The 23,000-nt window shown below is 53.1% G+C and overlaps 2 protein-coding genes across 3 annotated transcripts in view; both read right to left on the bottom strand.

Moving 5' to 3' along the window:
- PLEKHG4B (pleckstrin homology and RhoGEF domain containing G4B) overlaps positions 1 to 20,688 on the bottom strand; it is a 65,738-nt gene extending 45,050 nt beyond the window's left edge. Inside the window, 1 exon segment of the mRNA XM_073801839.1 lies at positions 20,360 to 20,688. Coding sequence (XP_073657940.1) covers positions 20,360 to 20,410 — 51 coding nt within the window. The 5' untranslated portion in view covers positions 20,411 to 20,688.
- LOC141278252 (uncharacterized) lies at positions 1,492 to 20,343 on the bottom strand. 2 transcript variants are annotated; one of them, XM_073801976.1, is made up of 3 exons: positions 5,920 to 20,343; positions 5,739 to 5,839; positions 1,492 to 5,452 (listed from the first exon to the last, which is right to left on the bottom strand). In XM_073801976.1, exon 1 carries the CDS (start codon positions 10,499 to 10,501, stop codon positions 9,329 to 9,331), a length of 1,173 nt encoding a protein of 390 aa, XP_073658077.1. In that variant the 5' UTR covers positions 10,502 to 20,343; the 3' UTR covers positions 1,492 to 5,452; positions 5,739 to 5,839; positions 5,920 to 9,328. The 2 variants fall into 2 exon arrangements, with proteins under 2 accessions (XP_073658077.1, XP_073658076.1); XM_073801975.1 differs by having other exon boundaries at positions 1,492 to 5,839.
- Positions 20,689 to 23,000: the final 2,312 nt, after the last annotated feature.

Raw genomic sequence — 23,000 nt, 5'->3', positions numbered from 1 at the left:
CCCTGGTGACGGGGCTCACTCCTGTCCTTGGGAAGAGAGTTCTGATGCACCAGCCAGGTTACCTGACCGGAGGTGGACATCCAGGGCCTGCAGCCCAGAACAGACACGAACCACCCTGCAGCCTGAAGGGTGCCCCAGGCTGGCGTGCTCGGTATAGGCAAATGTTCCTACTTGCTCACAAATTATAGCAGGCGGCAGCAGACATACAGGAGCCTGAGAGCAGAGAGGCAGGAACTATTACATTATAGCAAAACCACATTACCTTGAATACATTCAATTCTGCTTAAGAAAACGGCAAAGTATACAGTATGTTTCAGAAAGATTTCCATAATTCTTAAAAAGAGAACATTGTTTTAGTATCGTAAAGGGTGAAGTTCCATCATCTGGTACATTTGTCTGTTTAGCAACGTCTTCCGTGATGTTCGCTGGGCTGTGCGTGTGTGTGTGTCTGTGTGTGAGCGTGTGGGGTGTCTGTGTGTGTGTCTGTGCATGCGGGCGTCTATGTGTGTGCCTTTGTGGGGTGTCTCTGTGTGTGTGTACACCTAGGTAAGTAGGGAGCCAAGTGGGCAAATCCTTAAAATAGTCCCCAGGCCTCTGGGTGCAGAGGCAGAGGAGGGAGAGTGGACACAGGGAGGGAGGATGTCCGTTGAGCATTTCTGTTTCCACCTGGCCCCGCTCTCCATACGGTACAACTCACCCATTCACCAAAACCTGGCAAACCAGCAAATCATCCCAAGTAGACAGGAAAGGGCTGACTTCTGAAACGACTCAGGATTCCCGTCTGAAGCAAATGCACATACGGACATGGCTGGCTTCAGAGCGTAGGACTGTGCCTGTTTACTTGATCGTAAGTCTAACCGCGCCTTAGACTGTGACAAGTGTGAACACACAGTAGCGGGATGGCTGGGACAGCACTGGTGTGAAGACATTTGATTACCATTCCGCTGCACTGCGAATCCTGCGTTATCTGGCCGACAGCAGAACTGCTTTTTCCTTTTAACAACAGAAAATTTACATCTGGAGAAACATTGTAAAGCTTCACTCTTGACGAAGGATTTTTTCCCCCCCGCTAAGTTTAGTAAAATTGGGGTGACATGAGAGTGACTTCGTGGCAGTAAGCTCCTCCTGCCCTGCGCCTGCAGGAGAGGACGCAGTCTCGGTGCACAGGCCCGCCCCGTGACCCTCTAAGCTCGCGTGTGCTGCAGGAGAGGAGACAGAGGCTGGGGCCTAGTGGCGGCCGGTCGCAGGGACTCGGGAAAGATGCCCGCTGGAAACAACCTGCTTCTCCCTCCCGGGGGCAAGCAACAGGCAAATGTCACAGCAAACGGAGTTTCTTCTCACTTGGAGGCTTGTGCTGACTGAAGGATGCCAGCTGCACGGGCGAGGGACCAGCAGGGTGCCCGTCCAGGGGCCGGCTGGCTGCAGAGATGCAGCTGAGGCTGGTCCGCTGTGCGGTGCTCACGTTTCAATTCAAGTGCAGCGTCCCTGAGGATGAGTGAGGGTGTGAACCCAGGATGGAGCCGCAGGCCGTCTGCAGCCGTGGCAAGGCAGCGCACACGTCAGGAGAGGGTCTGCGGGGGCCACCCCAGGGAAGGCACCCAAGACGACAGAGTGCTGGATAGAGAGGGTCCCCAGCAGGTGGCGCACAGACCAAGTTCCGAGACCCTCGCCCACTATCCTGAACAGACATGCGCTGGCCTCTGACCCAGTGCAGCCCCTCACATCGCGATGGGGACAGAGAGTGCAAGGAAGTCAGAGGCATCGGCACAGCCACCTTGGGGACGCCTGCCCTGCGGCCACCCTGACGACCAAGGAGCCCAGATGCCCAATCTTGTGGGTGACCCCTTGACGTCTGGGTCATCACGCCCAGGGACAGTAGGGCGCGTCTAGGACACAGGACGCGGTCTTAGATGGGGTAAGGGGAAGACCGGGCAGCCAGTCCTGTCCACACCCCTCAGCCAGGCTGGGGGGCTTCTCCAGGACACAGTCATGTCACCTCGCTCTGAAAATCCACAGTGTGCTGATGTCAGGGTGCAGAGAGCAAACAGAAAGTGGGCTGGGGCACCGTCCCAGAGGCACCATCCCTGGGTGGCTGGGTGGGGGGGAGGGCAGTGGTCACAAAGGGCCCCCTTCTCGTCTGGGAGTCGGCCCCTCCTGCATCCCCATGACCAGCCCCCAGCCACACCCCAGATGGCGCACAGCCTAGGATGAGACCATCGGAGCTGGGGTGCCTGTCAGCCAGGCACTTCCACCCCAGAAATTCACCACTGTGGCCTTTGCCTTGGCCAGATTTTATAAAGAAAACTCAGGCTGTAAGGGCGGCAGCAGGTACCCATCATGGGACACCGGAACCCTTCCGGCAGTCCGTCCGAGCATGGGCCCCGGGGGTGGGAGGGGTGCCCACAGTGGGCCTCCCTGTGGCCCACTTTCCATCAATGGCCACTTTCTCAGCCCCATCGGCATGAATGAGGAGGCTGGCATGCAACCCACACTCCCCCGGAGGGCTGCTCTGGGCAGCCGACCTGGTTACAGCCACTCAGCTACTCTTAACAGAGGCCTCCTTCCTGCAAGGGCCCAGTGACGGCCCCCGGTGTCCTGTCCAGGGCCCCGATGGCCATCTCTGATTTCCTGTGTGCAGAGACCCAGAAACCACCTTTGAGTCAAAGGAAACCTGTCTAGGAAGCCTGGTCCCCTTGGCTGGGCTGGTGTGCTAGCCTGTCTATACCAGATCTGGCTGCATCCAGCCTGCCCACACCCGGCCCTGCTCTCCACTGGCCAGCGGCTGTGTGTTAGGGCTTCGTGGCCCTCCCGGCTGTGGAGGCTGAAGATGCTTCTAAGCCCAAACCTGTACAGGGAGGGAAGCGTGGGGAAGGGAAAGCGCCTGGCCTCTTGAGGTCCGTGCTCTAGGCTCCCGGAAGAGTTCGGAGGTCACCGAAAGCATCGTGCGCCCCAAATCCCGCTGGCCTAGCTTTAGAGGCCCCGGGCCTTGGTGAGCAGCCGCCTCCGGCACACGTCTAGCTCTCCTGACCCGCGTTCTAACGAAATTGGCACAGGAAGCCTCCGGGAGACTGTGGATGCCAGCAGCTGGGGAGGGGGCTCCAGGGAGCCCTCGACTGCTGAGACCCTTTCTCTCTGAATTCCACAGCCCATCCAACAGCCACCTCTTAAACCTCAGTTATAACTGAGCCCAGGGTGGTGACTGTGCAGGAGGGGCATGGCTTCACTGCTCTCACTGCAGTGCCTGTCCTCCCTGAAGCCCAGGGACACTGGCCCACCTGGGACCCAGGTCTGATGCTACAGTCCCACCCAGAATTCTCAGGACCTGGGGGTGGCCTGGCTGAGCACTGGGCCTCGTGGTGACGTCTCATGCTGGTGACGGACACCACTGTGATCTGGCCAGAGGCCCCCTTCCCATACCAGGCTATGTCCTCAGGATGCCCACGGCTGGCCCAGCTCCTTCCCTCTGTCCACACCAACACAGCCAGCAAGCCCCTGCCCAGGGAAACTCTGCCCTTCACTAACTCACAGTCTGCAGGGGAGGGGATCCCCAAAACCTGACCCCAGGGAACGAGGCCAGATCCAGGGGCAGGACATGCAGGCGGGGGCACAGGGCAAGCAGACAGGCAAGCCCGGGGTCCAGGCTGGCCTTGCCACGGAAGCAGGGGGCAGCTGTGGGCGAGAAGTATTCCAGGGATCCCTTCTCTCTTCCTGCGATAGCCAGGTGCTATCCAGGAACCCACAGCAGGAGGACAGGATGCGGCGAGGGCCCGAGGGCCTGGGACGGGAGATGGGCAGCTGAGAGGGGCCAGGGCCCAAGTGCCTGGGACGGGAGATGGGCAGCTGAGAGGGGCCAGGGCCCGAGTGCCTGGGACGGGAGATGGGCAGCTGAGAGGGGGGGTTCAGCAGCGTCCAGTGGGCCAAGGAGGGTGTCTGCGTGGGCTAGGTTCCCAGGAGGAAGTGTCCCGTGGACGCCAGGGCCTGTCCTCGTGGGCACACGCCCTCCTCCAGCAGTGAGAGAGGCTGAGGCTGGAGCTAACTTTACAGCTGCCGAGATTGATGATGAGCCCGTTGTGTTTAATTCCTACAGCCTGAGAGAGGCAGGTCTGCGTCAGCACGTCCCAGTGGGCAGGCCCCAGAAAGCCGCATATTCCAGCCTGCTGCCTACAATCCGCACTGAGCAAATCTCAGAGCACGCCAAGCGGACAGGACTGCGCCCCGTACCTCGGCCTTCCCACATGCACGCACACACGCACACATGCATACACGCCCACGTGCACACACGCATGCACCCATGAGAACTGTGCCCTGCACCTTCATCTCCTTCTCACGCACAATGCACACACGTGCACACACACCCTCGCCCCACTCCTGCCATGCACCTCCCTGGACTCTGTGTCTCACTTCTGCAGCCTTGTTTTCCATCAAGATCTGCTCTGGATCCAGCAGCGCGTGTAGCTGGCAGAGGAGAGGCATGAGAAAACACTCTCTAATTTGAAACTTTTAAAAATGCACTGCTAAATATTCATTACATTAAACATTAAACGCTGCTCACAGATTTTTCTATCAGACTAACAACAAAGGTATTAAAATAAATAAACATGCTAGTATTAAAAACAACAACTCTTTGTATTTAGGCCTAAAGTGTTTTTAAAATCCCAAAAGGAAAATTTCAGTCTAAGGACCAGGACCTTCATCTGAAGAAATGAGGGGGCTGGACGTGGACCTGCCCCAGTGTCTCCACAGAGCAGCCTGTGTTTCCTCAGGTCACTGAAAATAATTAAGGAAGGAACCACCTTATGCTATTCCTAGCTCTTTCATATTCAAACAAGGGTCCTTAAATTTCATGGCAGTCAGCAGAGCCTCTAAGAGAGCCTGTTCTCTGAGCTGCGGTTGGCTCTCCAGCCCTCCCTGTCTTTTCTGATATTAATGACTTGCCGGTTTAGGGTCTTGAGTGAGCGTAAACCAGGGTTCCTACACCTGCGATTTCCTTCCTGAACTGGACCTTCCACAGCTATCTGTTAGAGCGCCCCAACGTTGCTAAGGTTACCAGCTGCAGAGGAAGCAGCGGGCCTAACAGAGATGGGGGTCTCTAGTTAAACCCCTTGCAGGTGTCAAGACAGATGCAAAAGGCGGTTGTTTCCAGTGAAATTCTGGCTCCTCTGAGCAGATGTCCAGGAGTTGGGTTCTAAGGGTTCAATGAACTATGAAGCCAGAGCAGGGTTTCATAACAAGGGGCAGGAATACCGCTAGGCCCGCGGGAAGCAGCCTCGGCAGCTCCTGCCACCTGGTCGACTCTCAGGTGCCGATGGGTCCCACAGTCAGAGATGCACATGGGAACCAGCTCTAGTGAGGCCCTTCATGTGACGATCCCGAGGTGGGGGGGCGAGGCGTCCATCCACGGGGGACTGGAGGTTTAGGACGGCCTTGCTGCAGCTGCCTCTAAGCGGAGGGCCTGGGGGAAGGGAGGTTTACAAGATCAACATTGGTGTGACCTGCCTGTCCTTGGCTGGGGAAGCAGGAGCTGGACCGCTCCATCCAGCCACCACCTTTGGGCCTTTCCTGGGCTGCGGCGGCAGCACCTGCCACCTGTGGGGTGAAGCTCCTCTCCCGGCCAGTGTCCCGGCCAGTGCTTCTTGGGCCCTGACCCTTGGGCCATTGTAGCTCACCTCACACCCTCCACAAATGCGTCTCGGCCTCCCTAATGCAGGCGAGCTCAGATCGCTCACTTAGCACTTAACTGTCTTCTCGTCCCGTGTCTCCAAAACCAGGGTCTGCTTTCAGCCAGTGCACCGTGTGGCCCACCCTGCCTGTTGATGGAGCGGAGGTACAGCCACAGCATCTTCAGAAGAGAAAGGCAGAGGAATGTTGGACCAAACGTTTATGACAAAGAAGCTCGGACTCTAAGAGAGCTTAACTTACATGGAAAGATCCCTCTGGGGGGCAGTCAGTCTCCAGGATGCTGGACAGAGCAAATGTGTTCCACTAAGGTGCCGAGCTGGCAGAAAACAGGGCAAACCCTCTGTGGGGCTGTTGTTCAGGGACCCCTGCTTCCCCAGGGAGGACGGTGCGCCCTGCCCGCCCGCATCAGGCGTGGCCGCGTGGATGCCAGTTCTGGCAGAAGCTCTGCAAGCAGGCTCGTGCTCCACCTTGAACCTTCCACGAGCCGCGCAGCACCAGAGGGGGGCCATTCCATGATTTACCTGATCACAGATAGAGTCGATGTGATGATTCCTGGGACTCAGGGTCACTGGTGACCACAGCGTCCGGGGGACACCTCCCACGAGGGCGGGCAGGGCACACATCTCCACCGAGGGGCCCCCTGGACAGGTGTTCTGCAGTGCACCTGCAGGGACAGAGCTGTCTCCACAGTCCTGAGCTGGAGCTTCCTGGGTGACCGAGCCCCGAGAGGCGGGGCCGGGAGCAGAGCCTCATGAGGCATCGAGAAGCTCCCAAAGTCGGGGGCTGTGAAAATCTTGGGAGGGTCTTTCACACAGCATCCGTCAGACAATGATGGACGCACATGGGAAGCCCGATCACATGTTCACTTGGTCTTTACCCAGGACAGAAGCAGCTGTGAACACAAAGTCCCAGACCAAAGCCTGCCCTGGGCTCAGGAACCCATTGCACCAGCAGTGACCAGGAAGCGACCCCCTGCTTACTGTTCACCTGCTGATCCCACGGTGGTCAGTCCGACAGACATGGTCCTGCCCTCAGCACAGAGGGGAAACGGACCTCCCGGGGAAGCAAAGGAAGGAAGGGCCAGAGGGGGCTGGTGTGGAGGGGCCAAGGAAGAGGAGTCTGGCCAGGTGGTGGAGGGCATCCCCTGGCTGAGGCGAGGGCGTGTAAATGTCAGCCCTGGTCTATAGCAGCTGTGGCACAGCGCAGAGTCCCCGAGATTTCTGCACTTCTGGTTTCTCCATTTGTAAAATGGAAAGGTTACGATGAATCTACTCCACCAATTATTCCACAAGGTAACAACGTATTTCATCTCGAAAGGACTTCAGAGCTTTTCATTTTTTAGTACAAAATGCAAACTGACAATGAAATGTTGGCTTTTAAGGCATTTTGGCTGAATTTAGCTCTTAGTTCATTTAGTTCTTTGAAGGTGTTCGATAAAAAGTGTGCAGAGCTGCCATTAACCACCATCAGTCCAGATTGGTGTCCTCGTGATGAAATATGACTTCCGCTGGAAGTAAGAGTTTTGTTCATTCTAAACCAGAAAAGGTCACGTCAACTTAGAAAAATCTCCCGTAGTCTTCATTACAGCAAACCAAACTTTTCTACCCCGGGTCCTCCGCGGAGACCCAGTCCCAGCAGAGTGTGCGCGAGCTTCGGGGCCTGCAGACGAGTTTGGGCTGCTCGGCCAATGGACACCGTTTGCCTCTGCAGCCATATTTACAGTTCTTTCGGAGAAAAATTGATAGGAGCCATTCTTTCCTGCTTAATTTATCTGGAAAACCCTTTGGCAGGAAAGAAAAGTGCTCTTGAAATTTGTCAGCTCAATCAGACGTGTGGCTTCTCTCGTACAAAGATAAAAACTCATTTTCATCCCTCCAAGGTTTTGTTGTCCTTTTTTGTTCACATCACTGTTAAACTGAGCCAAAACAAAACACCTTCAAAAGCAGGTTCCCTTTTGCCTGAGTCCAGCTGCTTTGCGGGCGTCTGCCTGCCTGGCATCCTGTCTTCAGCCAGCACACCTGGCCTCCCTACGCCTTTCGCATGTTTCCAACAGAGAAAAAACTAATTCTAGACGACACTCAATGGATGACTGAAATTAATTTTTCTAAATTGTAGATCTGACAGCCGATTTCACCTAAATCACCAATTACATGGTTTCTTTTTTCTTTGCTTGCTTTTCTTTTTACACTTTTGGATTACATTCCTACATAAATAAAGAAGCAGCAGGTACAGAGACGGGAAGTGGGAGTGTGATATTGTATGTTTGCACTACTAGGTTGAAAGTGTTACCTAACATCTTTCCAAAGCATCCTCTGAGTGGGGACCCCCGACCACAGCTGTGACACAGCAGCTGCGAGGAAAGTTGGGAACTAGTCTGACTGGGGTTCTTCAAACAAGGGTGCAGGAACCTGGAAGAGTGCCCCTCAGGCTGGCCCTGCTCCTCGCCTGATGGAGCCCTAAGGTAGCTGCTACCGGATCCTAACTTGATACTAACCACTGAGGCAGGACGCCCACAACGTCTGGGCTTTTCCACGTGGCTCCTGTGCTTTCTTAAAGGACCTCATGATTTAGCCTTAATCTTTAGTTTTGGTGGGACAGGTGAAGACTGCTGACACTGGGCTGAGGTTGTTTGGGAATTGGGGCTGGGCCTGGGCCTGCGCTGGAGCACCTTTGTTTTTTCCAGAAGGAAGGTGGGGTGAAAGCTTCAAGTCTGCAGACATTCTAGCAGGGAAAGCGCTACAGGGACACCTCACGAGGCCATATTGGAGTGCAGGAATGCAGAGGTAAGTGACAGCACGTTTAAGCAAAATTTAAGGTATTTTAAGGGAAATGCAAACTCTATATGCATGATTAGAAGAACAAAACAGATATTCTAATAAGAAACCCGTACTGTGTGTACTTGCAATGCTAAACGCTGCTTTTCATGCACCCTCCCTGCCACCGAACTGCCCCAAGAAAGTGACCACAAAGCATAATGGTCCCAGGCACAGACAGGCAGGGCATGTGTGGCTCCTGCCATGTGAATGGGCCCTGGGTTTCCTGAGAAAGGGACCTGAGAGGGACAGAGAAGGACTTGTCACAAAACTGGGAGGGATGTCGACTCTGAAGATGAAGCTAACCCTGGAGCCCCAAAGCACACTCTGAAAGGGCCTGGCAGGCCCTACACAACAGCGGGAGCCCTGGGGGCAAACACAGTAGAGAGGGGGTGGTGCTGGTGGTGCAAACTAGAAGCTCCCAGTGGCGGCCAGGCTCAGACTGCGAGGAGTCTGACGGGCAGAGCCGGACAAGTGCCGGCTGGTGGCTCTGCTGGGGGCCGCGTAGGCAGCATGTCTGCACAGCCTGGCTCTCGGGCGCTCACTGGGAGTCACACGCCTGGTCCACAAGGGAGGTGGGCAAACACCTGTGCATGAGCACTCCTCACCCACGGAGAAGAACGACCCCAGGAGGTGGAGATACCCCAAGCCACAGACCGGCAACCAGGGCAGGGTTTCCCACACAGTTTGGGTTTTCACCTGTGGTCAAGGCAACAGCTCTCTCTTTCTCCTCAAAGTGTTCGAATTTGGACAATAAATGATATGGCTAGTCTGCTTATAACATGTGGGTTTCCTTGAGCCCATAAGGGGATAGCTCTCAGCTCAAGTCCCAAAGTTTAACCCTGAATTTTCAGTTTGATTGCTACTATAAATGGGTATACCACACTGAACAAAAGGAGGGAGTGAGTGAGTGTGGAGGTGAGTGTGGAGGTGAGAGTGGAGGTAAGGGAGGGTGGAGGTGAGGGAGGGTGTAGGTGAGGGTGGAGGTGAGCGTGGAGGTGAGGGTGGAGGTGAGAGTGGAGGTAAGGGAGGGTGGAGGTGAGGGAGGGTGTAGGTGAGGGTGGAGGTGAGCGTGGAGGTGAGGGTGGAGGTGAGTGTGGAGGTGAGTGTGGAGGTGAGAGTGGAGGTAAGGGAGGGTGGAGGTGAGGAAGGGTGTAGGTGAGGGTGTAGGTGAGGGTGTAGGTGAGGGTGGAGGTGAGGGTGGAGGTGAGTGTGGAGGTGAGGGAGGGTGGGGGTGAGTGTGGAGGTGAGTGTGGAGGTGAGGGTGGAGATGAGTGTGGAGGTGAGGGAGCATGGAGGTGAGGGTGTAGGTGAGTGTGGAGGTGAGGGTGGAGGTGAGTGTGGAGGTGAGTGTGGAGGTGAGAGTGGAGGTAAGGGAGGGTGGAGGTGAGGGAGGGTGGAGGTGAGGGTGTAGGTGAGTGTGGAGGGGAGGGTGGAGGTGAGTGTGGAGGTGAGGGAGCGTGGAGGTGAGGGTGGAGGTGAGTGTGGAGGTGAGGGAGGGTGGGGGTGAGCGTGGAGGTGAGGGAGGGTGGAGGTGAGTGTGGAGGTGAGCGTGGAGGTGAGGGAGGGTGGAGGTGAGGGTGGAGGTGAGTGTGGAGGTGAGGGAGGGTGGAGGTGAGGGTGGAGGTGAAGGTGGAGGTGAGGGAGGGGGAGGTGAGTGTGGAGGTGAGGGAGGGTGGAGGTGAGTGTGGAGGTGAGGGAGGGTGGAGGTGAGGGTGGAGGTGAGTGTGGAGGTGAGGGAGGGTGGAGGTGAGGGTGGAGGTGAGGGTGGAGGTGAAGGTGGAGGTGAGGGAGGGGGAGGTGAGTGTGGAGGTGAGGGAGGCTGGAGGTGAGGGTGGAGGTGAGTGTGGAGGTGAGGGCGGATGGAGGTGAGGGTGGAGGTGAGGGAGGGTGGAGGTGAGGGAGGGTGGAGGTGAGGGTGGAGGTGAGGGAGGGTGGAGGTGAGGGTGGAGGTGAAGGTGGAGGTGAGGGAGGGGGAGGTGAGGGTGGAGGTGAGTGGAGGTGAGCATAGAGGTGAGGGTGGAGGTGAGGGAGGGTGGAGGTGAGTGTGGAGGTGAGTGTGGAGGTGAGGGCGGGTGGAGGTGAGGGTGGAGGTGAGGGAGGGTGGAGGTGAGCGAGGGTGGAGGTGAGCGTGGAGGTTAGTTTGGAGGTTAGTTTGGAGGTGAGGGTGGAGGTGAGGGTGGAGGTGAGTGTGGAGGTGAGGGTGGAGGTGAGGGAGGGTGGAGATGAGTGTGGAGGTTAGTTTGGAGGTTAGTTTGGAGGTGAGGGTGGAGGTGAATGTGGAGGTTAGTGTGGAGGTGAGGGTGGAGGTGAGGGAGGGTGGAGATGAGTGTGGAGGTGAATGTGGAGGTTAGTGTGGAGGTGAGGGTGGAGGTGAGTGTGGAGGTGAGGGTGGAGGTGAGTGAGTGTGGAGATGAGTGAGGAGTGGTTTTTTCTGTTTTAGTTTCCATTTATAATTCTGTTTTAAGCCAATTCAGGATATGTTGAACCTCACTTTATGAAGACTCTGTGTTGGGTCCGCCCATGTATTCAATGGCTCAGGAATTTGATGAGACACTAGTAAATATTTGACATCTGTGCCCTCAGAGGACAGTGTTTCAATAGCAGAAGGCCTGACCCGGGTTACTGAATCCTCACAAGGACTGGCAGCAATTCTGCAAATAATGGCAGTAAATCCAGAGTGAGGTGGGAATGTAGCGCAGGGGTGTGTGTACTCGAGCAAGTCGCAGGGGTGTGAAAATAACACCCCTGCGTGCAAGGAAACCGGAGAAACAGTGTGTGAGGTTGGGACCCGCACCCGGGTCTCTGATCAGTGCTGTGCAGAAGCCCCTCTCCTCCCAGAGCGGGACCGCTGCTCTCCCCCCTCACTTGCTACATTTTACTGACCGTGTTTGAATTCAAGAGGCAAAACACATGGGCCCTGAAATATGTCACTCTGTGAACTAAGGGGGAAGGAAAAGGCAGAATGGAGATCAGTGGAACCCTACTCACACAGGGCTGGGCCTGGCAGGGATGATGCAGTTCGGCAGGAAGAGCGAGAGGTGTCAGTCTCCACCCAGCAGTTTGCTGTAAGTGTATGAGGTTGGGGGTTAACAGAAGACCCCTGATGCCGTCACAGAGCGGTGACACCCAGGTCTGTCCTAGACCAGCCGGAGCAGGGTCCAGAGAGGAAGTTGTGCCGCCACTCGGAATGGGAGGTGCAAGACTCAGGAGGCCTTTACCAGATTTGTTCCTAACAACCACCCCGCCAGGACTGAAAAGGGAAAAGCCACGTGCAACACCACCACCTGGGCAGCGCTCGAAGGCTGTGAACACCTAGGAGATCTAAGCCAGCAGTGAAGAGGCTGCTGTCCTAGTATAATTCCCGCGCACAGAGGTAAGTGGGCCAGAGGACGGTGGGTGCACAGGCTGCACAGAGCTCAGGCGTCCTGAGGATCTAGGGCCCAGGGAAGAACTAAGAGCGCCACCCCTCTAAGGCGAGGGGCAGGAGACCAGGGGAGGGGTTGGCCACTGCCAGCACCCCATGCAGCCTGCCCGAGACCCCCAAACTCATGGTGGTTGTGAACCATTTGGAGTGTGGTTGGAAGGCATCTGTTTCCTCTAGCTGGGAAGAGTGTGATGGATCTAGATGGGGTGACAGGAGGGACAAAATATTAACTGATGTGAAAACACGGAAGACAAAGCTTACGGGAATATTGAAATAACATCTGTACTTTTTGGCAGCGTGAAATTGGCTAATGAAAGCATCTATGAGTGTTGGCATTTCAGGATTTGAGAGGTGGGCCCTCGTTTGCCTAAACACCATTGAAGGGGCTGCCGAAACCCACTGCAGGGTCCAGGTGCCTCTCTCCAACTGTCGCTCCAGCCTGGACCAGGTGCTCTGCTTCCTCTCCCCTTGTGGTTTGAGCAGAAATCCCACAGGAAGCACAGCGTCAGGGGACACTTCCTCCCAGGCCCGGTCCCGATGTGCTAACCCTGTGTTTCTGCTCTTTCCTCACTCCTTACCTGTGGTCTTTCTCATGATACACTGGTCACAGAGGCACCACTCTCCTGGATCACTAAATATTTTCCACTCTCAACACCAAAGTGCATTTACGGAGTACCTACTGTGTGCTAAGCACCCTGAAGGATACAAAGATCAATGTCCTGAGCTGACAGCCTAGTAGCGGGTGTATCACAAGAAGGTGAAAACTATAGTACTGAGGCGGGTATTGCCACAGGAGAGGACGCAAGCACCTCCTGGATGCTTGATTGTACCCCAAAGACAACACATGGGAACGTGTGAACTCTGGTATGTCAGACACGGCTTAAGCATTTTATACGGATTAACCTCATCACACTCCTTCCCCAAATGGCTTTTTACCCGGTAGCTACATTTTGAAGTCTTAAACTTCTGCAGATTTCCTAGTAATTTTATATTTTGGCCTTTGACACAAACTTGTTTCTTAAAGAGGTTACTTCTTATTTCAAAACATACATTCTTAAAGAATTAATCTTCTACAATATAATGAAATTTTAAAGCAGAGTTATAAAATTTGTTCCAAATTCTCAACAAAATACTAGGAAACCATATCTAACAGCATATTACAAGGGTTATTGACCATGACCAAGTGGGATTTAGTCCAGGAATGCAAGGGTGGTTCAACAATCAGTCACTATAATACTCCACATGAACAGAATGAAGAAAAAGCCCCTACGATCATCTCTAATGATGCTGAAAAAGCATTTGACAAACTCTAACACTTTCCTGATAAAAACACCCAGAAAACTAGGAATAGAAAGGCTCTTCCTCAACATGATAAAAAGGCACTTATCAGTGCCCACAGCTAATTTCATACTCAACAGTGAAAGACCAAAAGGCTTTCCTCTAACAACAGGAACAAGGCAAGGATGCCCACTTTCTCCACTGCTATGCAACACTGCCCTGGAAGTTCCAGCCAGAGCAATTAGGCAAGAAAAAAATTAATGGCAAATTAATTTAGAAATGAAGAAGTAAAACTATCTCTATTTGCAGATGACACGATCTTATATACAGAAAATCACAAAGAATCTACAGATAAAGCTACTAGAGCTAATAAGTAGATTCAGCAAAGTTGCAGGATATGAGATACAAAATCAACATGCAAAAATCAGTTGCGCTTCTCTACACCAGCAATGAGGAATCCAAAAAGGAAATGAAGAAAACAACTCCATTCTATAATAGCATCTAAAAAGAATAAAATACTGAAGAATACATTTAACCCAAGAGATGAAAGACTTGTACACTGAAAACTCCAAAACATTACTGGGAGAAATTAAAGAAACCTAATTAAATGGAAAAACATTCCTGGTTCATGGATTGGAAGGCTTAACACTGTTAAGATGTCAATACCATTCAAAGTGATCTACAAATTCAATGCCATTTCTATCAAACTTTCAATTGCTTTTTTTCTAGAAATGGGAAAAAAAATCTGCAAATTAATATTGAATTTCAAGGGGTCCTGAGTAGCTAAAGGAATCTTGAAAAAGAAGGACAAATTGGGAGGACTCACACTTCCTGCTTTCAAAACCTGCTACGAAGCTACAGTAATCAAAATAGTGTGGTTTTGGCATAAAGACAGACACACAGACCAATGGAATAGAACTGAGGATTCAGAAATAAACCCCCCAAACTACAGCCAACTGACTTTCAACCAGGGTTCCAAGACTATTCAATTGGGAAAAAATAAGTTCTTCAAAAAATGGTGATGGGGCTTCCGTGGTGGCGCAGATGGTTGAGAGTCCGCCTGCCGATGCAGGGGACACGGGTTCGTGCCCCGGTCCGGGAAGATTCCACGTGCCGCGGAGCGGCTGGGCCCGTGAGCCATGGCCGCCGAGCCTGCGCGTCCGGAGCCTGTGCTCCGCAACGGGAGAGGCCACAACACTGAGAGGCCCGCGTACCAGAAAAAAAAAAATGGTGATGGGAAAAGTGGATATCCATATACAAAATAATTAAGTTGGACCCTATCTCACACCACACACGAAAATCAACTAGAAATGAGTCAACGACCTAAACGCAAGCACTGAAGACACAAAATTCTTAGAAGAAAACATAGGGATAAATCTTCATGACCTTGCATGTTTTCTTAGATACGACACCACAAGCATGAACAACGAAAGAAAAAATATATAAATTAAATTTTATCCAAATTTAAAACTTTTGTGCATCAAAAGATACTATCAAGAAAGTAAAAGGATAGCCAACAGATGGGAGAAAATATTTGCAAATCATATATCTGTTAAGAGCCTAGTGTCCAGAGTAAAGAACTCTTAGAACTCAACAATAAAAAGACAAACAACTCAATTTAAAATGGGCAAAGAACTTGAATAGACATTTCTCCAAAGAAGATATGCAGATGGTCAACAAGCACATGGAAATAAGTTTAACATCAGTAGTCATTAGGGAAATGCAAACCAGAACTACAATATCACTTCATACCCACGAGGGTGACTATAAAACTGGAAAATAAAAAGTCTTGGTGAAGCGGTGGAGAAACTGGAACCCTCATACATTGCTGGGAAAATGTAAAATGATTAGGCTGCTGTGAAAAAAAAATCTGGTGGTTCATCAAAAAGTTAAACATAGTTGGGGACTTCCCTGGTGGTCCAGTGGTTAGGACTCTGAGCTTCCACTGCAGGGGGCATGGGTTTGATCCTGGTCGGGGAACTAAGGTCCCACATGCCACGCGGCAAGGCCAAAAAAAAAAGTTAAACACAGAATTACCATATGACCCTGAAGGTATATACCCAATAAATGAAATAAATGAAAATATATGTACACACAAAAACTTGTAAAGACATAATCATAGCAGCATTATTCATAAAACCTAAAAGATGGAAACAGTCCAATGTCCATCAACAGATAAATGGATAAACCAAATTTATGGGCCATCCATACAATGGAATATGAATTTTTTTAACTTTTAAAAAAATATTTATTTTGGCCGCGCCAGGTCTTAATTGTGGCGTGTGAACTCTTAGTCGCCGCGTCCATGTGGGATCTAGTTCCCCGACCAGGGATCAAATCCGGGCCCCCTGCATTGGGAGTGTGGAGTCTTACCCACTGTGCCACCAGGGAAGTCCCCTACAATGGAATATTATTCAGCCATAAAAGGAGTGAAGTTCTGATAATGATACAACATGGGTGAAACTTGAGGACATTATGTTCAGTGCAGTAAACCAACCATAAAAAGACAGATGCCGTATGATTCCACTTACACTCAGTGGTACTTAGTGTAGTCACAATCGTAAGGACAGAAAGTAGAACGGTGCTTGCCAGGCTCTGGGGCAGGGCGGAGTCAGGAGTTACTGTCCAATAGGTGTAGAGTTTCAGAGTTACGAGACCAGGGAGTCATGGGAATGGACGGCGGTGATGGTGCACTACAATGTGAATGTACGTAATACCACTGAACTAAAAAATGGTTAAAATGGTAAATTTCATGCTATATGTATTTTAACACACAAAAAAGTCACATATTTTATGATTCCACTTATATGGAATATTCAGAGTAGACAAATCCATAGAGACAGAGAGCACATTAGTGGTTCCAGGGGCTGAGCAGAGGGTGGAATGGGAGAAGCTGCCTAAGGGGTGTGGGGTTTTGCTTTGGGCTGCAGGAATGTTCTGGAACTAGACAGAGGTGGTGGTTGCACAGCATTGTGAATGTACTAAATGCCGCCAGATTGTTTGATTTAAAATGGCTACATTTGTGTCATGTGAATTTCACCTCAGCTGTTTTTTAAAGAATTAGTTCCGGTACCTTCCAGTAATTGTGATGGTAGTTTCCTTCTCATATGTGGCTTTTGTTGCTCTGTGCCCCCAACAACCCTTCCACATGCTCCTCCTATTTAAACATGTGCTTTCGGGGGAGCTTATACTGGGCTTTGAGGCTCATCTGCTCGGTTCACATCGCCGTGATCCTCTGGGTTGCCGTCTCTGGACGGGCGAGAATCAGTTTGAGAACCAAACGCTCATTCCTTACCCAGCGTAGTACTCTGGGCTGACTAAATGCTTCTTCCAGTTACCTTTTCTTTAGTCTCTTTGAATAATCCATAGGGAAAGCTCTGGGACCCTTGAACTCAAGTGGAGCTCATGACCTATCGATCTGGGCACTTTCACAAAGCATTTCTTTAAAAAATTCACAAATACATTGTTAAAATAGCACATAATTGTAGTTGTAACTCCTCTTCCCTGGTGATATCTTTGAGCATCAACATACCTTGAAGATAACTTCAATGAATATTTGGCCTTAAGTGATTCAAGGAAACATTATAACTCCATCGTTTTTCTCTCTTATTTGTATGAAAATCTCTCTTCCTCTCTACCACAGTCACAGAATAGTCAACATTTACTGAGCACTTACTGTATGCTAGACAGTATTCTAAAAACATCGTAATACTATTATCTTCCCCATTCTAAAGATGGTGAGGTTGAGGGGCTTACCTGCCCACCCACTCAGTGGGGGAACCAGAACTGAACCCAAGCCACTATGGCCACATAGCCTGCATCCCTAACCACCAAGCCCACTGCTTCCATCCACACTGCCCTGTGTCTCATTCTAGCCAGAGACAGAGCCCAAGAGCTCTCAGAAACTCTTTCCAACCTCTTCACGCTCCGGGCAAGGCCACCTGATGGCCCGCAGCTAATTCCAAACCACTTGACAGTGAAGGGAAGGGTCAGCCTTTTCCATTCACTGAAAATTCATTCAGGCATTTCTTCTCTTCTGCACCGTGCACTATCATCTCCACCTCAAAAACTACAGGCAAAGTTCATTCACTATGTCACAGCAGGTATTGCCAAGCTGTTCTCTGTACTTGCCTCGAACCTGCTTTACTGGATTGCAGTCAGGCAAGTAAAGCTTCCCAGAATCAGCTGTAACCTGGCTGCTCCCTCTGAGGCCGCTACTTTATTCTTAAAAATCTCAGGAATCGCGTTAGCTCAGGTCACCGGGCAAGCCCTGCATCTGTGTAGCCCCGTGAGGTTGCGACTGGGCGGGGGAGTGACAGAGAGCTTCAGAGGAGGGGATACAGTTGCCACCTTGTGACAAATACTTGTTGAGCACCTACTGTGTGCCATGCACTACCCCAGGCACCAGGGAAATACGGGGAATGAAATAAAGCCGGTGCTGCCTGGGGAAGCAGGCTACTGAGGGTAGTCAGGATAGAGTGACGTCAGTTCAAATCACTGTGGGGCCGGGGGCTGCGGCAGCATGACCCAGGGGAGCTTTCTGAGGCTAACGCGTACCAGGGTTGGGGGTCCCACGTTGGGGGGCTGCAGGCAGGTGAGACTTCGCCAGGGGAGGTGCACATACTCATCACCTGGCAGACTTGCACAGTTTTAGTGCAGAACTTCAAATTAATTCCTGTCCCAAACTGTTGTTGGCATTAGATTTAATCCCTATCCTAGGTCTCAGAAACATAAGTAGTTTTAAAGTCATATAAAATAAACTCACCACAAAGTAAGTTTTCCACAACCTGATTTTCTCACTTTTGGGGAAAGTTCTGTAAGGTTGGACACTTGTCTAAAAGTATCTGAAAGCTCTGTCTTTGAGAATTTGGGCCCAGGTGTGAACTGAGGCACCTGGAAAGTTGTCCCAGATATCAGGACAGAGACAGCCTTCAACTCAGGAACATTCAGCTCGGTGATGACCTGGGTTTCCTTTCAAGAAGCATCAACTCATCCACTGTAAAATTAGACGCTATGGTGCTCCAAGAGGTGGGTGGCCACAGGTTATCCTGTAAGTGAACAGACTGAAACTCCAAGAGGCTGAACCACCGGCCCAAAGGCTGACAGATAACAGCGGGTGGATGTGGGTGCACATTCAATCCAACACCCCAGGCCTGTTCTCTGGGCACCAGGTGGAGGTCCAGAGCCTCTTCTCCACTCCCAAGGCACCTGCCCTCCTTGACCCCCTTGTAGGGTAAATGGCAATTGTGGGATGCCTTCTGCTCACAGGATCCCAGATTCCCAAGGCTTCTCAGGACCAACAGGTTCAGGGCAGGACTTGCCACCTTGCAGCCCACCCCTCTGTCCCACCACCCTCCTGACCCCTTCGGAAGTGTGCTGGGCTCTTAGGTCAGACCAACTGTCTCTCTGGGATCATTTTTCTTGGCTGGACCAGTGAGCACTGGCCGCTGCACACCTGCTGAGTGCCAGGCCCTGTGAGGGGCAGAGGGATGCAGGTAAAGAAGCTGCAATCCCGAGGGAACCTCCCATGGCGAGCAGGGCACAGAAGCCCTGTTCTGACAGGGCAGGAGGATCAATACAGAGCAGAGGCACCACTGCCCCTGGCACAGCCGTGTGGAGAGGAAAGCCACCGCTTCCAGGCTGCTTCCTGGCTGGGAGCCACAGGTCAAGTGCGGAAGCCTGGCTTTCCACCATTTGTAGAATGGGTACCCTGTCCTGGAGGATGGCTGTTAGGGCTGGATGGCTCTAAGTGACTTGATTTTTGTTCAAGCACAAAGAGAGGACACATTAGTTCTGTTTGGAAGGAGGGAGGCATGGGAACTGGGCTTGAATGATTCTCATTAAAAGAATGCCTTGATCTGGGAGTCTGGGGTCTCCTGTGTTTGCCTGGATGATACAACCTGTGAACACACATCTCAGAGTCTCGGGGCAAATTCAGGCCGACTTTCTTTCCTTAGACCAGCATTTTTGGGATGCTTTACAAGTAATAAAGTATTCAGGTGAGACCACCACCAAGCTCATGAACTACAGACACAAAGGTCCACATTTCACAAAGGCGATTTCAGACTAGACCTACACGGGGCCCCTCTAACGGGATAAAACCACAGGTCACCTGCACCCAAGCCCCCAGTCCCCTGGAAAGGTCAGGGCTCTGTTCTCTGTGGCCCACCTGGGCAAGTCCACTTGTGATCCCAACCCAGACCACTGCTCCTGTTTGCAGACTGGATGCCACACTATGAGATCAAAACGGGGCATCTCCTCAGAAGCAGAAGTGGGTGCATTATCTCCGCGGGGATGCCCAGCCCTCCAGTGCAGGGATGTGGCCCCACGAGGAATGCAAACATCTTCGAGTTTGAAGGTGTCCACTGAGAGCAAACGGTGGCCTCCGAAGTTCCTCCTGATGCAGAGAGCCGGGGAGCTGGAGGGTTAGGGTCAGGAAGCCAAACCTCACTTCTGTCCACTTTGAAATCTCTTTTCAGGACGCTGAAGCCGACTTGATGCTCAGTTGTTAATTATGCAGTTTCAGCTACCTTCAACTTATTTTTTAAATTATGTGTTTTAAGTCTTAATTAGACACCTGAAAGTACCAGCTAAACTTTTAAAGTGAAAATGCTGTTGGGTAACAGGAGTAGAGTGTAATTACTGTACCAAAACACTCTGTAATCTAGTTCACAGGAAAAAGGGAAAGACAGACCCGACGCACTTTTCGCAGTTCACAGGAAGAAATACAAGACAGCTTCCACCACACTATTCTAGACCTGAAATCACTGTCTTCTTTACTAGGCAATGTTCATTATTTAAATCGACTGCCTTTCCAATATAAGTCTATCCTGGATTTTTTAAGTAAAAGTTCTTTGTCTTCGTGCACAAAGTTCATTGGTTTGTCCCACCAGTTTTGAGGTAATGACTAACTCAGGAACATTCTCATTGTTGGCGACAACTTCACAAGCGTCTTTTTGTCCTAGCCCCCTCCCCTGCACTTCCTTCACACCCCAGGAATGCAAATCTGTCTTGAAAAGCATACTTCTCTCATAAATATTCATGAGGTTAAGGGAAAAGTTTGCTAACCCTTCGTTTAAGTGACCGGAAGAAGTGAAAGCTCCCTCCCGCCGCCGCAGCCGCGGCCTCAGGACCCTCCCCACAGCCGCCGGCCGTCCCCTACCTTGTTGCCCGAGCCCCGGTCGCCCCGGCCGAGCGCCGCGCTGAGGGCCATGGTGGCGCCGCCTTTGTCCAGTCCGCGGGGAGGACAGCGCTCGGAAGGCCCGCCCGCGGGGCGTGGGAAGGGCGGCGGGCTAGGGGCGGACCCTCCCGGCCGCGCCCCCTGCCCGCCTCACAGGTGGGGCGGGGGCGGGGCCTAGGGCCTCGGGGGACGGGGAGGGGCGCCTCTCCCCTAGGGGCTCCGGCGCGAGAGTGGGAGGGGGTCCCACCCCGGGGGCTACGGGGCGGGAAGAGGCGGACCCTCCCGGCCGCGCCCCCTGCCCGCCTCACCCGTGGGGCGGAGGGGCGGGGCCCGGGACCGCGTGGGGACGGGGAGGGCCGCCTCTCCCCCGGGGGCTCCGGGGCGAAAGTGGGAGGGGGTCCCACCACTGGGACTTCCGGGGCAAAGGTTGGAGGGGGTCTCACGCCGGGGGCTCCGGGGCGGGAACAGGCGGACCCTCCCGGGTCGCGCCCCCAGCCCGCCCCACAGGTGGGGCGGAGGGGCGGGGCCAGGGACCGCGGCAGGGGCGGGGGGAAGGGGCCTTTCACCCCCAGGGGCTCCGGGGCGAAGGCTGGGGCGGGTTTCATCCCCGGGGACTCCGAGGTAGGAGGGGTCGTCTCTCCCCTGGGGGCTCCGGGGAGAAGGTTGGAGGGGGGTCTCACTCCCGGGGGCTCCGGGACTGGGTGTTGGAGGGGGTCTCATCCCCGGAGGCTGCTGGGCGAGGCAGGTTGGGGGCGTCTCAGCCCGGGGGTGTGGGCGGCCTTGTAGGTGCCTCGGGCCGCACCCTCACCTGGGAGAAGACCCCGCAGGGGCAGAAGGCTGGGGGCGAGCTCCTCCCTCCCCGAGCAGGGGCGGGGGCGGAATTCTTTGTGACTTTTATTCTCGCAGAGCCTGGGGACCTACCATTTTGTTCGCAGACCAGTGGCAGTGGCGCTGCACCCGGTTTCCGTGGGTGTAGACAGACTGGACTCTGATTTCTGCTGGTGAACGCTATCGGATTTTGATTTCCCCCAGTGTAGATAGATTCACACCTGACATGCAACGGTGTAGACAGACTAGTGAAGATAACTGGACCCTGATTTCCACTGGTGTAGGTGGAGCGGACCGATTTCCGCCGGTGTGGAAGGACCGGCCTTCTCTTCCCGCCAAGCGAGCTCCCTGGCTTATGGGACGCTCTCTGCCGGGTAAACAGAACTCGTGAGCCTCTGGGCCTCAGCGAGAGGCCACGTCCCCCTCCTTGGGGAGTCGGGCGCGCGGACAGTTGAACAGGCTCTCACTGGCTTTGCAACTGGAATGCCTGGGTTTCTGGAGAACCTACAGAAACAAAGTACCCCCACCTCCAGCCCCAGCCCCGGGAGACAGACGCCTTCCCTGTAGCTAGGCGACTGTAGGGCTCTGGCTTGAGGAGCACTTGCTGTGTGCTGGGGATGCAGCCGGGTTCTCAGAGGAACCCGTCCCCTCGGCGGGGGGGGCGTGTCTCCCCACCCTTGTCCTGTACTGTGTCCCAACTAGAAACAGGGACACTGACTCAGTCCCCCCACTGCGGACAAACGCCCTCATTTAGAGATAAAGTTCAGTTGTGCTGGAGCTGCATGGCTTCAGGTACAGAGTGAAAGAAGCTGAGGGCGGCGGGATGAGTTCTGCCCCCTCACCCAGTACCGGTTCTTTGAATTCCTCTGTGGCTCCTCTGTTCTGCTTCCTGGAACCTCCAGCCCTTCCCACTGGGCCCAAGCAGACTCAGCCCCGTCTCAGTGCTGGGGTGTTACTCATTGTCTGCACCTCCCTGAGGCCCCCTGCCCCATCCTCTTCTCACCACTTACCTGCCCATGACACTCCAGAAACAGGAGCCACATACACCTCGACATAAACAGGCGCTGCATAAATCTCTGTGGTCCCAAAGCACCTGCCAGGCCAGACCTGGGCTATGTTGGCATGCTTCCAGAACAGGGGACATTGTCCCTGTTCAGCGCCTCCAGGATCCGGGAGCTGACGTCAGGGGAGGACAGCAGTGGCCTGGATGCCTGGTTAGGGTGCAGCTCTGGAATCTCACTCTTACCAGAGATTTTGGGGCCCATAGGGGTTGTGCCTCTGTTGCATCTAGGCAAAGCTGGGCCTGCACTGGGAAAGCCCAGGAGTCCTCATGCGCCGTCTCCAGCCGCAATTTCTAAGGATCTGATTCTTTGCTGTGTATCCATAGAATCAGGGATGTCTTCTAAGAAGTTTTCCCCAAAACGTGGACTATTGAAATGGCTCAGTTTATTCAGAAGGTATTTATTGGTCACCTACTTCTGGCCAGTCACTGCATGGCACCTGTCAGGCCCCTTGGGGATCTGACATTCCAATGGAGAGAGACAATAAACCAATGAACAGAGAAATACCTCTGAATAAGGCAGATGGTCAAGCCAGAGAAGACTGTTCAGGGACCCGAAGAAAGGGAGGGAGGGAGCTGCTTGTGATTTCCAGGCAGAAGGAGCCACCTGTGTAAAGGCCCTGAGGCCGGAATAGATCTGGTGTGCTTGAGGGACAGCAGGAAAGCTGGTGTACCCAGGAGCATGGTGAATGAGGGCACGCATATGCGGAGGAGACAAGGCTGGAAAGGCTGAAG

Source organism: Tursiops truncatus, chromosome 3 (assembly GCF_011762595.2).
Source record: "Tursiops truncatus isolate mTurTru1 chromosome 3, mTurTru1.mat.Y, whole genome shotgun sequence".
NCBI classification, from domain to species: domain Eukaryota; kingdom Metazoa; phylum Chordata; class Mammalia; order Artiodactyla; family Delphinidae; genus Tursiops; species Tursiops truncatus.
Note: the sequence above shows the minus strand (reverse complement) of the source record. Positions and strands in the feature narration are given on the sequence as shown.